This window comes from Tachypleus tridentatus, chromosome 1 (assembly GCF_004210375.1).
Source record: "Tachypleus tridentatus isolate NWPU-2018 chromosome 1, ASM421037v1, whole genome shotgun sequence".
Lineage (NCBI taxonomy): Eukaryota > Metazoa > Arthropoda > Merostomata > Xiphosura > Limulidae > Tachypleus > Tachypleus tridentatus.
This window is the reverse complement of record NC_134825.1, coordinates 42,346,271-42,360,772: the sequence shown is the minus strand read 5'-3', so window position 1 is coordinate 42,360,772 and position 14,502 is coordinate 42,346,271. Positions and strand designations below refer to the sequence as shown.

The 14,502-nt window shown below is 32.0% G+C and overlaps 1 protein-coding gene across 1 annotated transcript in view; it reads left to right on the top strand.

Annotated features, from left to right (window-relative positions):
• The first annotated feature begins 12,322 nt into the window (after positions 1–12,322).
• Positions 12,323–14,502, top strand: part of LOC143247049 (acyl-coenzyme A thioesterase 9, mitochondrial-like) — a 49,093-nt gene continuing 46,913 nt past the window's right edge. The window contains exon 1 of the mRNA XM_076494395.1: positions 12,323–12,456. Coding sequence (XP_076350510.1) covers positions 12,449–12,456 — 8 coding nt within the window. The 5' untranslated portion in view covers positions 12,323–12,448. The remainder of the gene's footprint in view (positions 12,457–14,502) is intronic.

Genomic DNA, 14,502 nt, shown 5'->3' with positions numbered 1-14,502 from the left:
CTCGACTAGAAAAACGAAATAAATTATTATCTTTAAAACTTGATAATGGACTAACCTGTCTTATGCAAATTTCTGTATAAACTGAAGCTATAGGCTGCATAAAACTGTTATTTGTAGTTTCATTAGAAGTGTTTTGTTTTTTATTATTGAGTAATTCCTTTTAAATTGCGTAGAAACAGACTAAAGAATACATGTGTCCAGTCTCGTCATGTTTTTTATCAGATGTCTCACACACAAAACATTTTTAATGTGAATAGCTCTTACTTCATTGAAATACGTTTTCTCCACAACATTGCATGTATATAACTAGAAAAAGTTAAAAGAAAGTCATTGGGTACAACTTTGCTCTTTGACCACACTGAACATAATAACCAAAAGAAACATGGTATATATTACAAACAGATTTCGAACTTGTGAAACCTCACACCTCTGCAAACACGTATATTATTGTAAAAAAAATGAAGAAAAGATTTTAATATTTTTCTTACCATTCAAGTATCCTGCACAAAGTCAACTAGATGTCACCTTGAGATACGGGCTCCGTATGAGTCCTCTTTACCATCTTTACCGTTTCTATTGTCTATAAGAATATTTGTACTGTGTGTGTGTGTTTTGACACGGTGACCCTATAATCTACTTTCTTCTCAACATAATAAAATACAGTTTTAACTTTATTTATTTCTGGTTACTTAATTGTAAGTTACTTATTCGTTTGACCGCTACAGCTACTAATGTTTAGCCAATGATGGCTTTAACAAATTTGTATAACTCCTTATAAACCTTGAACTTAAAAGTTAATTACGTTATACTAAAATGATTTTTGCAGCTTCCCCAGACTATGATAGTGCATGACACCACATTCAATCTGTCATGCTCTACCTCACTACTGTGTATCTGCAAAAGGATCCATTGTAAGGCTGACATGTCCAAATCCATTGTAAGGCTGACATGTCCAAAGCACAACCCATCTTCTTTATCTATCTAATGTACGAGGATGGGGGTTTCCACGTCCATTTCAACGATAAGATCACATAGAAATCTCTAGGCGCTGAGTCTGATGACTTACCCAGTATGTCCTCCTTTGGAATAGCACGAATACCCGTTTTATTTTCTAATTACTTGAGGCATGCAACTCTCAAATGGACATGCTGTGGAATGCGTTTGCATACACGTAACTTGTATTGTATTTTCAGATGTAGATACTTTGTCGTTATGTTTTGTACTATTGCTTAGGGAACGTTGACGAAATTTGCCATAAATCTTCATGTTCGAGGATTCTTATCTATTACAAAACGCCACACTTTGCTTACCACAGCTGTGATACAACTTGTTGCATATCTTTTTTGGGTGGTCCTGTATCACCAGGTTTATTCATATCCCTTTGTTTCCTAATGACATTAATTAAAAGAGATATTCCTGTTTGAAACTCCAAATCCCTAATCTGAACAGATATTTATAACCTGCGTTTATGAATATACTGCATTAAAAGGATTATTACACGCCTTTTCAAAATGCAAGAAATTTTCGACGGTTTTACATTATCTACATAATGTTAAGCAATGCCAAAAAGAAAGTCCTAATACAATCCGTTCCTCTATGGTTATACTGATTTACACATCATAGTTTTTTAACTATAACATACTCAACCCACTGTATATCTTTAGCTTTTCTACCTACAAATCTATAAAGAATCACCTTAACTCGTGTTGTATTAAGTGCATGAAAATGTTTGGCAAATTATCTAAACATGATATGTTAAGAGTTAAAAGCTCATTTATTCATCTGTTCAACTTTACTTTCTTAAGCTTGTGAGATAATAGAATCTTAGGTTACTCTGTTCTCTTTCTGTGGTATTCTCAGGTGCATTGCTTTACCCTAGGAATGATACTTAAGTTCTTATTAGAAGATCCGGCGAAAGATATATTACTTTGACTGAACTTGTAAAATAAACGAGGCTGGTCAAAATGTAAAGCAAAATGAAATAATCTTTACTTGACCTCAGAAACAATCACAGTTAAACAACTGCACGAAAGGAAAAACTCTTTCCTTTATTTCATAGTTGTTTCTCGAAATTATCCTAGAAATGTATTAACAGGATAATTAACTTTAATGATTAAACCTTAGGAAAACTTTTTTGTTTATAAAACAAAGAGATTAAATCTGTCTTACCAAACCTAGGAATTATGTGATATATATGTATATACATATATATATATATCTTCCATATATATATATATAAATCTTTCATATTATGTTGCAGCTATACGTTCGCGTGACCTTTCTTTAACATTATATGCTTTGATACATCCAGTACTATAATATACATATTTGTGTATATCAATATTGCAAACGGCACAGCTCAGCTTTGAAGCTTTCTACTCTGTGTTGTAAGGATAACATCAAAATGCATAGCTATATAATGATTTAAACTACAGAGTGAACGAGTCATCATATCGAGTATTGTCGTCTAGTTCTCTTTCATTTCTAACTTGCCAATGTATTTTAGTGTGAAGTTGACATTACAATGTTCAATACGAATATATAAGGAAGCTGGCAAAGAGATTTGAAACGTAATTAAACCTCTTAAATTTCTTTACTAGAGAAATTCAGAAATGCCAAAGAGTGAAAAAATTTCAATTCATTAAATATTAAGCAGAAACGACAGAATTATACCTTTCGCGAATAATTTTTGTATCGCGTGTAGTTTTTAATGAATTTCGTATGTTTTTCGGCTATCCTTCATCTTCTTTCACAACATGATCTTGTACACGTTCAATATTCCCACTGAGGCATGATACGTGTATCATGTCAAATGAACAAAAACACGGAACATTCACACCATGTTCTCAACGAAGATTCATGTTTATTTAATGGAAAGCATATAGCACGCGATATTCCATCTGTATGAATACCAAAATACTATCCTAGATGTCAAAAGAATATTAGAATACCATCATGAATATTAAATGAAAAGCGTATGTTTGACCATAGAATCATCAGTGGTGCTTATTAAACATATTGTTATAAAATATTTGTATACCAACGTTTTCATAGACTCAATAACTTGTTGCTACAATTTTATAATAATACACTAACCATTCAAATACTTATTTATCTCATCAATTACTGGTGAAATTTTCTGTGTATTTATCATGTCCGGCATGGCCAAGCGTGTTAAGGAGTGCGACTCGTAATCTAAGGGTCGTGGGTTCGCATCCCCGTCGCACCAAACATGCTTGCCCTTTCAGCCGTGGGGGCGTTATAATGTTACCGTCAATCCCACTATTCGTTGGTAAAAGAGTAGTCCAAGAGTTGGCGGTGGGTGTTGATGACTAGCTGCCTTCCCTCTAGTCTTACACTGCTTAATTAGGGACGGCTAGCGCAGATAGCCCTCGTGTAGCTTTGCGCGAAATTCAAAACAAACAAACAAATCATAGATATTGAGGAAATTCATTGAATTGGTCATTTCATTGTCGTATTAGAGTTTTGTGACAGGAGAGAATATTAACTACTCAAAATTAGACAAGGTGAGAATTCCCACCGGTAGTAAACGATATGGGAACAGTTCGGTACCGGACAAACATGCTCCGGCACAAATGACCAGTAACGTTTTGTTTGTCTTACTTTAATAGACCTAATTTACTATGAAAAGTCTTTTATCGCTGTTTAAAAATAAAGTGAATCATTATGAAGTAACAATATCTAATAAAATCTTTCTCAAGTATCATATATACATGAACATGAATTTGAAAAAAACCCAAAAGGGTACAGTTACTTTCGTTGTTCCTGTGACACTTCGAGGTTAACCTTTGTTCATCATATTCTTTGTGCAAGAAGAACTTTAATTGCATTTTCATAGAATAAAATATGTGCTCTCGATAATATGGATATAAATCTAGACTTTATTCGCTAGATAACAGAATATACATATATTTTTATAGAAAAGCTAAAAATTAAAAAAGAAAATACATGAAAAAGAAGAACATCGCGAATCTTACACAAAATATCCAAACCTCAGGTAAAATTTAAATAAATGCAAATTCATGACAAATAAAAATCACATTCACAATACAAACATCGAAAACTAGGGCTACAATCATAAGGTAGGTCATTATGTAATGTACAAACAGAAGTAATACCCATGTTGCGTGAGGGGTACATTGTCTATCCAGTCTTAACTTTGACTTCGCCAGCTTCATATGATTATGAAACGAAAGAAAACATTGAGCTTATGTATTTCCTCTAGTTTACAATATCTCACGTATTTATCACCTTACGTTGTCTGCAGCCAGATTCGGAAAAGAAGTTGCTAACAAAAAAATATAATGAAAAGCAAGAAATAGTGGAGGAGACAGCGGGCCTTTCCTTGAAGTCAGCGTCCTAGCCCCTAATATGATGTTTGGGCATAAATAACAAGATGTTAAGGCATTACTATACTAAACTCAACGAATATTATCAGTATAGTTTCAATCCATAATTAAAAACATACGTGTGTTGCTTCTTCAGTGGAACTCGGTTATCGTTACAGCAAAAAAATACAGTGTTGTCGTTAAATAGTTATAAACCAGCTTGAGTCTCTGTTCTCTAGACGTTAGTTATGTAAATTCATGTTTAATGAAAGGTTATTTTAGTACATGAAAAGTTTCTTTCCTTATACGTCATTGTAAAAAAAAACAAAAAATTCTTATAAAACTGCAAAACACAAAATGTAAAATCGCAACTTTTCATGTATCTTCCAATGGACCCAATGAACTTTGAACTTCCATTCAAAATTTGGTGAAGATCCATCCACAAGAGGAGAGGTATTGGCAAAAACACAAAATTCAAAACTGAAATTTCGAACATAAACTCGCATTGGCCTAATGAGCCTCCATTTCAAATTTAGTGAAGATCCATTGACAGTCTGCGAACTATTTGTGTAGACATACAACAGACAACAAACAGTACTATTATATTTATGGAGATATAGCAACGGAATCGCTAACGATACATTTTAAACTGACATTTTTCATGGTTTTCTTGTTGTCACTATATAATGTAAGAAATAAAAACAAATTTATTGGTAAATGATAATATTTATTACTACAACAACGTCATAGAAACTTCTTAGAACAACTTATCCATGTTTGTGAATGATGTGAGGAAAGCAGCTAACAACCGATATATTCAACGACACCACTTAAAAAACACAATGTCAAAAAATAAATATAATGACAGTAATAATAATAATGAATGAGCTAACAAGCTGATCTGAAATAATAAATCTCAATCTTAGAAGATATTGTATCCATTTTTATTTGTTTAACTATTCTTTTTCCAACGAATAGAGAGATTCATCGTTAGATTATAACGCTTCCCTCGCTAAAAAGGTGAGCATGTTTGGTATCACGGGGACTTGAACCCGTGACCCTCAGCTTTCGAGTCGACCGCTCTAACCAGGTTCACTTGATTAAGTGGGTGTATTGAAGTAAATTAAGAGAGATTTAAAAGTTGGTAAAGAAAGCAAACTTGATTTTGTATCTTCTAAAGTAGATGGTTCTTTACTCAGAAACACCTAGTGGTATTTGATTACTACTACTTTGAGAGAATTTGCTTGTTATTTAAAGTACATGAAGTCTTCTTCGACATCTCCATCGGTACTCGAAAATAACAAACATTCACATGAATCAGCAGTTGCTGAGCTTTCATCACTGTCATCTTCCATTTGTTGCTGAGCTTTCATCACTGTCATCTTCCATTTGTTGCTGAGCTTTCACCACTGTCATCTTCCATTTGTTGCTGAGCTTTCATCACTGTCATCTTCCATTTTCTCTAACAAGTTTTGATCATCATATATTTTACAGTCTCTTCCCCACCGTTCGAGCCAAACTAAATCAGTTTTAAACCATGGGTGAAAAGCAGCTTACAGGTTCTTCTCACTTACTGAAAGCAAAAGACTAACAAGCGGCTTGCAAGTCTGAAGTGGTTTACCAGAGAGATGGGGTCCGGCATGGCCAGGGGACTAGGGCGCTCGACTTGTAAACTGACTAATCTATATTTTGTCACATATTTCTATAATTCTCGCTATTAAGTAAACAAAATTTTGGCGTATTAACATTATCAATGCATTTTACAATGTTAAACACTTCAGTTAGACCCTTTCTAACCCTTCTTTTTTCAAGAGAAAACAACCTTAATCTTTCCTCACATGTCAAACCCTCCATCCAAGGTACCATTTTAGTAACCCTCCTATGAACCATTTACAACATTTAAATGTCTTTCTCAAGATAGGGAGCCCAAGAATGAGCACAATGATCCACACGTGGTCTAACCGTTGACTTACACAATGAACTTATAATCTTGTTAGACTTGTATCCAATATTTCTGTAGGAACATCCTGAAATCCTATTTGCTCTACCACTAACAACAGCACACTGCTTAGATTGCTTAATTGCTAAATTGCTTAAATCAATTTGTAGAGCAGCAGCTTTCTCTTCACAGCTAGTAATACCTTAATATCATCGGCAACTTTAAATAATTTATTGACCATTCCTTCATCTATGTCATTAACATAAATCAAAACGAACAATAATTCCAAGACTGAGCCTTGAGGTAAATCACTTGCAACATTAATCCAGTTTCATTGAACTCCATTTATAACAACCCTCTGATAAAATAAGTTTCTTTACAAGCCTTTTATGTGGCACTTTTCAAACGCTTTGTAAAAATCCAGATACGCCAAATCTACACACTTATCCTCATCTACATATGTACTAACATTTTCAAAGCATGTCAAACGATTTGTAAGGCAAGATTTTCTCTTAGTGAACTATGATAACTATCTAATAAATTTCTAAATTTTGTTGAATGATTTTGCAAAATATATTTTATTAAGAAGATTAATAGGTCTATAATTATAGGACAACTTCTATTACCTACACTGAAGATAGGAATGACATTAACTAATTTTCAATCTGTTGGTATTTGTTCATTATTCAAGGACTTACAAAAAACTGTGACACGTGGCTCACGTATACAGATCTTTACCTCCTTTGAAACCTTTGGAAAATATATATATCTTTGGAAAATGTTACGTGGCCCACGAACCTTATCATTCTGAAAACTTCCCAATTTTATTTTAACAAGCTCAGAATTTATGCAATTGTTTTGTTCAACTTTGGTTTCATCTATCAATTGTTCAAGGTGAGGAATACTGCTTAAGACTTGACTAGTAAAAATTAAAAAAAAAAATAAATAACCTAGACATTTCATAATTATAATGTACAAGCTTTTCTGTGTGGTCCCTTAAGTGTTCTATATCATTTCTAACATTTTGCTTACCTCTAATGTACTTTTAAAAATTCCTTACTAATACCTTTTATGTTATGAGCCAAAGTTGTTTCATGAATCCTTTTGGATGTTCTAATTTCCTGTTTGATTACATTTCTTGATCTTCTATAATACTAGTCAATTAAATATATATATTTTTTAAATTATGGTGCTTTAATTTTGTCTCTTCATGCTTTGTGAGCCAATTTGTTTTAACTTTTAGCTACCCTTTTCTTTCTGTAAGAAATATAGTTATTTTGAATATTGAAAAACGCTTTTTAAAAATTTTTCCACGTATCTTTAGTGTCTCCAAATAGCTATGCTGTCCAATTCACAACAGATAATTCTTGTTATATCCATTCAAAATTTCCTTTTTTGAAATTTGGAATCAAAATATTATTCGTAATTTCCATATGCACCAAATCATCAAACCTAATACAGCAATGATCACTTGTACCTAGGAATTGTCATATTTTCTCCCTCTCAATCATTTCTGTATTAGAAGTTAACAATAAATATAAAATAAAGCGTTATTTCTAATACATTTCTTTACCAATTAGTGAAGAAATCCATCTTGAACAATTTCCAGAAACCTTTCTACCTCATGGTTTGGTTCTAGCATTTCCAAATTAATATTTTAGAAATTAAAATCACCTATAATTATGACTTCATTAACAGCTAAACTTTTAATCTTACTGTAAAATTTTCGCTAATTTCATCAGTTTCTTCATATGGTATGTAACTTAATTCCTACTAAGACTTTTTTCCTTGATATCCACTGATATAAACCCAAGTGAATTCAATATCTTTGTTATTATCCTTAATATTTTCAATTTAATGTAATTCACACTTTGTATATACAACCATTCCTCCTCCTCTCTTTACTAATCTGTTCCTATTAAATAACCTAAAACCATGTATTTCAAAGAAATTTCTGTCTTCATTATCATCTACATTTAACCATGTTTTAAGTATTCCCATTATATCAAAATATTTTATTCCTAATCCAAAATAATCTATTTTATTTTATACTTATAGCATTACAACAGTAACGATTAAACCTATTCTTGTAACCAGTTTTTATTGAATTGTTATGATAAACATTCTTCTATTTTTAATTTAGTGTATCTTTGTTCTCACTACTATCTAGTTATAGTTTAAAACTCCCCTTAGTAGCTGAGTTAATAGCCTTTGTCAACATGACAAACCCTTTTCTACTTAAGTGTAAACAATCCGTTCCAAAAAGTTCCCTTCTTCCACTGAACTGATCCAACAAGTCCAACCAGCTAACCTGTTCATCCTTACATAGTAATTTCAGTTTAGCATTTAGCTCTAGCAATCTACTCAAAATTTCATATCAACAATTAATTATTGGCAGTATCTCTGACACAATTAATTTATGGCTTTTATCTTTAAATACTTTTATCAACCCCTTGTACTTATTAATGAGATTCTCCGACTTACTCTTCCCTATATAATTAACCCCTACATACATAACAAAGGCTGCATCGTCACCAGTTCCATTCATTATATCTCTTGCTCTGTCACTTATGTCTTCTACCTTTGCCACTCTTTTCTTCCTATTTACCCCATAAATCATTCTATCCATATACTGTATCAAGAAATCGACTATAATTGTATCCTCTTTAAGTTAATAATCCATATCCTCTCTAATCCTTTTGCTTCCTCTCCTTCCGATATATCCTTGTCTACAGAAGCCAAAGACTGAGCTCTGTTTTCATCAGAAAAAGGACTTTACTGTTAAGTTCACTACTTTTAACCCTAATACAACCTTTTCTAACTTCCTCATTTTCATTGTTAACCTTAGCTGATGCCTTCCTTGCACATTAAAAGTTCTGCTGTCATTTCGCACATTTTGTACTTTTTTTTATCTGTTTCCTCAACTCCAGTTAGAACAGTTTTCAAGTTTCTTTCAACCTGCAAAATCTATAAATAAACTGAACATCCTCACTACTGGCTTCATTAAAAGTGCATAGTAGTCTAGAATTTCCAAATAAAACCCATTTTTTGTAACTATCGCACCGAACAAAAATGTTTAACTCCGAGTAGTAAGAACCATTGTATGATTTGTACAATTAAAATGAACACTCGATACTATGATTAAATACCAGAACCCTGTTGTTAACACTGTTAAGCCTAAAAGTGACAATCAACTCGTTTATAGACTGTATTTATTAAATAAAACAACATATTTGTCTTACAATCTCACTGAAAGTTGAATCTGAGCTTAAGGAACACTAACATGCATTAAGCCCAATCTAACGTTATACTATATGTTACATTAATAATATTCAAATTAGAAGCTTATACCTATTATCTTAATGCCCAATCTTATTATATCTTGTTATTTTTGGTTTTGCAACTCCAATTTCTAAGAATAAAAATAATAACACCAAATGACATTAAAAAATCCATGATATCATTACAACTCAGCTTCCTAACATATTCTCTTTTCAAATAACACTCTCTATGTATTACATTAGGATAAACTTTTTTCGAGCTAAACGACAATAAAAATGTATAAAACAAGTCAATTAAAAATAGTGTATACTAAAGAATATTTATTTCCCTCGCCTTTCCGTTTTTTACTTGCTCGTCTAAGACCCAGCATAGATAGGTAGTTAGAGCGATTGACTCATAATCTGAGAGTCACGGGTTCCAATTTTCGTCATACCAAATATGTTCGTCTTTTCAGTCCTGCAGGTGTTATAATGTAACAGCAAATCTCACTGTTCGTTGGTAAAAGAACAGCCCAAGAGTTGGTAGTGGCTGGTGATAATTAGCTGCATTCTCTCTGATCTTACATTGCTAAATTAGGGACATCTAGTACATATAACCCTTATGTAGCTTTGTGGGAAAATTCAAAACACGCAAGCAAACCTTACTTACTCATATAATACCACAAATGCACTTATTTTTGGAATTCCGGAGTTTTCGAGGGCCGGCATGTCCAGGTGGTTAAGGCACTTAATTCCTAATCTGAGAGTCGCGGATTCGAATCCCTGTCATAGCAAACATGCTCGCTTTTTCAGCCGTGGAAGCGTTATAATGTGACGGTCAATCCCACTATTCGTTGGTAGAAGAGTAGCCCAAGAGTTGGCGATGGTTGGTGATGACTAACTGCCTTCTCTCTAGTCTTACACTGCTAAATTAGGGACGGCTAGCGCAGATAGCCCTTGAGTAGCTTTGTGCGAAAATTCAAAATAAATTATACCAATCGAAGTTCTTGAATAATCTAATAATCTTCCTAGTCTTTTTTCTTTAGTTTTTGAAACACTGTTTTACAATTTAGAAGAAAGAATTGAAGCAATAAATCTTGTTAAAATCAAACGAACGTTAAATTGTATCCCACAGTGAGATAGCAGTAAGTCTTAGGATTTACGATGCTAATATGAGGAGTTTTATGCCATTCCGTTAACACAGAATATAACTATTATATGATTTTTATTTATTTATATCAATTTTACAATTAAAGAGCAAACATTCATTAATTATTATTATTTATTCTAGCTTTAGGGCCCGGCATGGCCAAGCGCGTTAAGGCGTGCGACTCGTAATCTGAGAGTCGCGGGTTCGTATTCCCATCGTGCTAAACATGCTCGCCCTTTCAGCCGTGGGGGTGTTATAATGTTACGGTCAATCCCACTATTCGTTGGTAAAAGAGTAGCCCAAGAGTTGGCGGTGGGTGGTGATGACCGCAAAATTAGAGACAGCTAGTGCAGATAGCCATCGTGTAGCTCTGCGCGAAATTCAAAAACAAAGAATTGATAGATTGTGCTGCCACCCTTTATTTCTTTTTTAAAAATTTATTTCCAGTAAGAGGTATAGCTCGGCGTTGGCACGCGAGATCTGTGCTCCAATTCTGTTTGACGGTATACCGAATTCCCAGTTGGTGTCTTGAAGATTCAGAATAGAGACCGATATGGTACTGAAACGCCCAAAATTTTCACGCTTATGGGTCCAAGACCCGTATCTTTATACCACATAACGACGCTTCTATTGTCATTAATGAATTTCTACAATTCCTTTTAACTGATTCACTTTCTTTGAATATTGATAAAACAAATTATTTGGAATTTCATGGACCAATGATATTATTTTCTCTATTATGCATATAATTTAGCTCAACTTTAAAATACTCAAAAATTCTATAAAAATAATTTTAGATTCGTGTCATCTTTGTTTATGTCATTCAAAACACAACTTCATCTGGTAAGTCACTCAGAAAGAGAGCGATGTTTTAACTAATTGTATTAACAAATCTAAAATTCATACCAAATAGTTTCTCACTCTGAAAAAATGTAGGTATAGGTGTCATGATACTTTTTATAAGTTTATGTTTTTATACACGTGGTTCTAAACCATAACAATATCGTAAAGTTTTTTTAATCTTCATAAATCAAATTAGAATAGTAACAAAAAAATTGCAATCGAATAAGAGGAAATTAATCTATGAAAACATGTGTTCCCAGTCTTTATGGTAATTTGCTTAAAATAAATTTCGATGGGATATTTTAATGAACTTATAATGTTTCAAAATGCATCCTTAATCTGCTAAGAATTGCTTGAGGATGACGTGTAATCACAGTTTATAAACATTTTAAGTAACTATCAAAAATATATATTAATAACGTTTGGATTTAGATATTTTATCCCTTGTCATACATTTTATGTCTATAAGATTGGTTAGCTGCTTATTGAAGAAAATAAATCAAAACGTTAAATGCCATAAAAAGTTTTAGTCAATTTCTAAATACGTTTATATCAGAAAATTTTGTACCGCAATTGTCTGCTACTATTCGTGTTATTTTAAGATATAGTAAAAGTGATGGAAATGTCTCTCTCTTTTTACAAATTGCTTGTTGAAATGCTCTATAAATTTTTATTTATTTTCCATTGTGTCTGGTATACATATACTCATTCGTTACTTTTAGTAGTTGAATATTAAAGGATGAAATCGTATTGATGTATATTTTTTCTTTTTTTTAACTCTTATTCGCTAGGTGGCAAATTCGTTAACTTTTGTTTATCAAAGTTGTCTTAATCACACAGACGGAGCAGAAAATTTGTGTGAGAGATTATACTATTTGTTTATTAGTTGGAAATAGATCCAACAGTGATGTTCAGGTAAGTAAGCAAAACGTAAAGACACCTGCCTGGTGAAGCGAATGAAACTTAAGCTCGTTCTGGTAAAACACACACACACATATATATATGATCTTATTATAGGGTATAAAAATATATTTTAATTAATAATTTTTTACTAAAGCTATAACCAACGCTAGCACAAAGAACCCCAAAAAGGGACGAAATATTTTTAAATACTAACATTGTAAGCAGTGCAAGAAAGAAAGGGATATTTGTGGTGAAACTTTATGTGTAGAACTTCAATTAATATCGCATCCAGACCGAAAATTCAACTTAGATAAGGTCTTATTGTATATATCATTATAACAATATGATTGCAAATCAAAGAATGTTTTTCATATATATTTAATGGCCTAAGTCTCTTAGAATTTCCTTGTCGTTGCCTGTTCTTAATTGTTAGTGTGGCAAATAGCAGAAGAGCGTTTTCGAAATAAAAGTTGATAAAAACATTTTTTGCATTTCACAATGGAACAAACATAGAAAATGAAACAGCCAGAAAAATTAATAATAATATGGAAAAATTAAAAGTTTTGCCATTTTAAAATTGTGTACGTTACATTTTGTAAAGACCATTATTTTCATATTTTCTTCTGTGTACTCTTACTCTGAATTAAAATAAATGTATGTTTACTATTTTATAAGGTACAGAAGAATTAAAATAGAAAAAAAAAATTCAAAGTGCACTTTTTTATTTGTTCACCTTTTAATTTGAGTGGGTACTGACTTTAATCATTTACAGAACTAATTGCTAATGCTGTTCAATCCTGTTAATCTGTAGTTAGGTTGACTTTATTGTGTTGTGACTTTTATCTTGTTCAATTCCAACTAGTGGAAAGTTTAGCATGAAAATTGTAATACTATTCATTAGTATACAGTTAATATATGAAAACTTGAATTTAATATTTTAAGGTTGAACATGTACTTAGTTATAATGTGTTTCCCAGCTATTCTTCTGATTTTTCACATTTTACAATTTTGCTGTCTCTTTTGCAAAATTGACATACAAATGGTGTCCATTAGCACTTTTGTCAGTTATCTACTATGATAATGGGCATATAATGTAAAACACAAATATTACATGGTAGGTCATGTGATCAGTGTGTTTGTAGAAAGATTATCATTCATCTTTTCTCACTCATCAATGTCATAAAATACACAACTTATTTTTATTTTTAGTGTGAACTTTTGTAGGCTTGTTTATAGAATTCTATTCTAGAAAAACTATTTTTAGGTCATCTCTTTATTATGTCTTTAAACAAATGTAATTTAAAATGGTAAGTCTTGCTTGTTTCATTTGGTATTGTTTGCTTAAAAGCAGAATTACTTCAAACATTATTTTTTACACTGTATTTGAGAAATTTTTGTTTCACTCTCTTTATGTTATACAGACTATAATGCTTTGGAATTAATATCTGGACATATACTTTTAGAAATCTGTGAAATTCATTGTTTGACAATATCACATTTTGTAAAATTGGACTGCACACTTTTTCTGGTAATACTAGGTAGATTCTGTAATCACTTAATATTATTAATTATAAAAGCTCTGTTATCCTCAGATTTTAGTTCCTTTTTCATATATATATATATTTGCACCTCTTAAACAGGCTATCTAAGACACCTGTTGGCCTAACAGTTGCAAACCTCTGACAGAAGGTGTTTCTACTCTTTATGCTCTAAAGGAAATAACTAAATCTTTAAACCTTTCTTTGTAGCTTACATTTCTTAAAATGGAAATAAGTGTATAAAATTCGAGACTGGTTAATAGACCTCACTTCTTTCTTTCTTGATATTAACATCTTTTAATTTAGGAAAGATGAATTTAACACAGCATCAAAATGTTGTGTGAGCATGTGGTAACTTTCTTTTATATTTTTAAGATAAAAAAAGTTGAAGAACAGCTTGCAAAACCTTTGTCTTCACCACTTAGTTTGTTTTTGTTTTGCAAAAGTAAAATCCTGAGATGGCACATTATATCACAAAGTGATAAAAGGAAATAAAAACATAATTTGAAAGGCTGTAGGG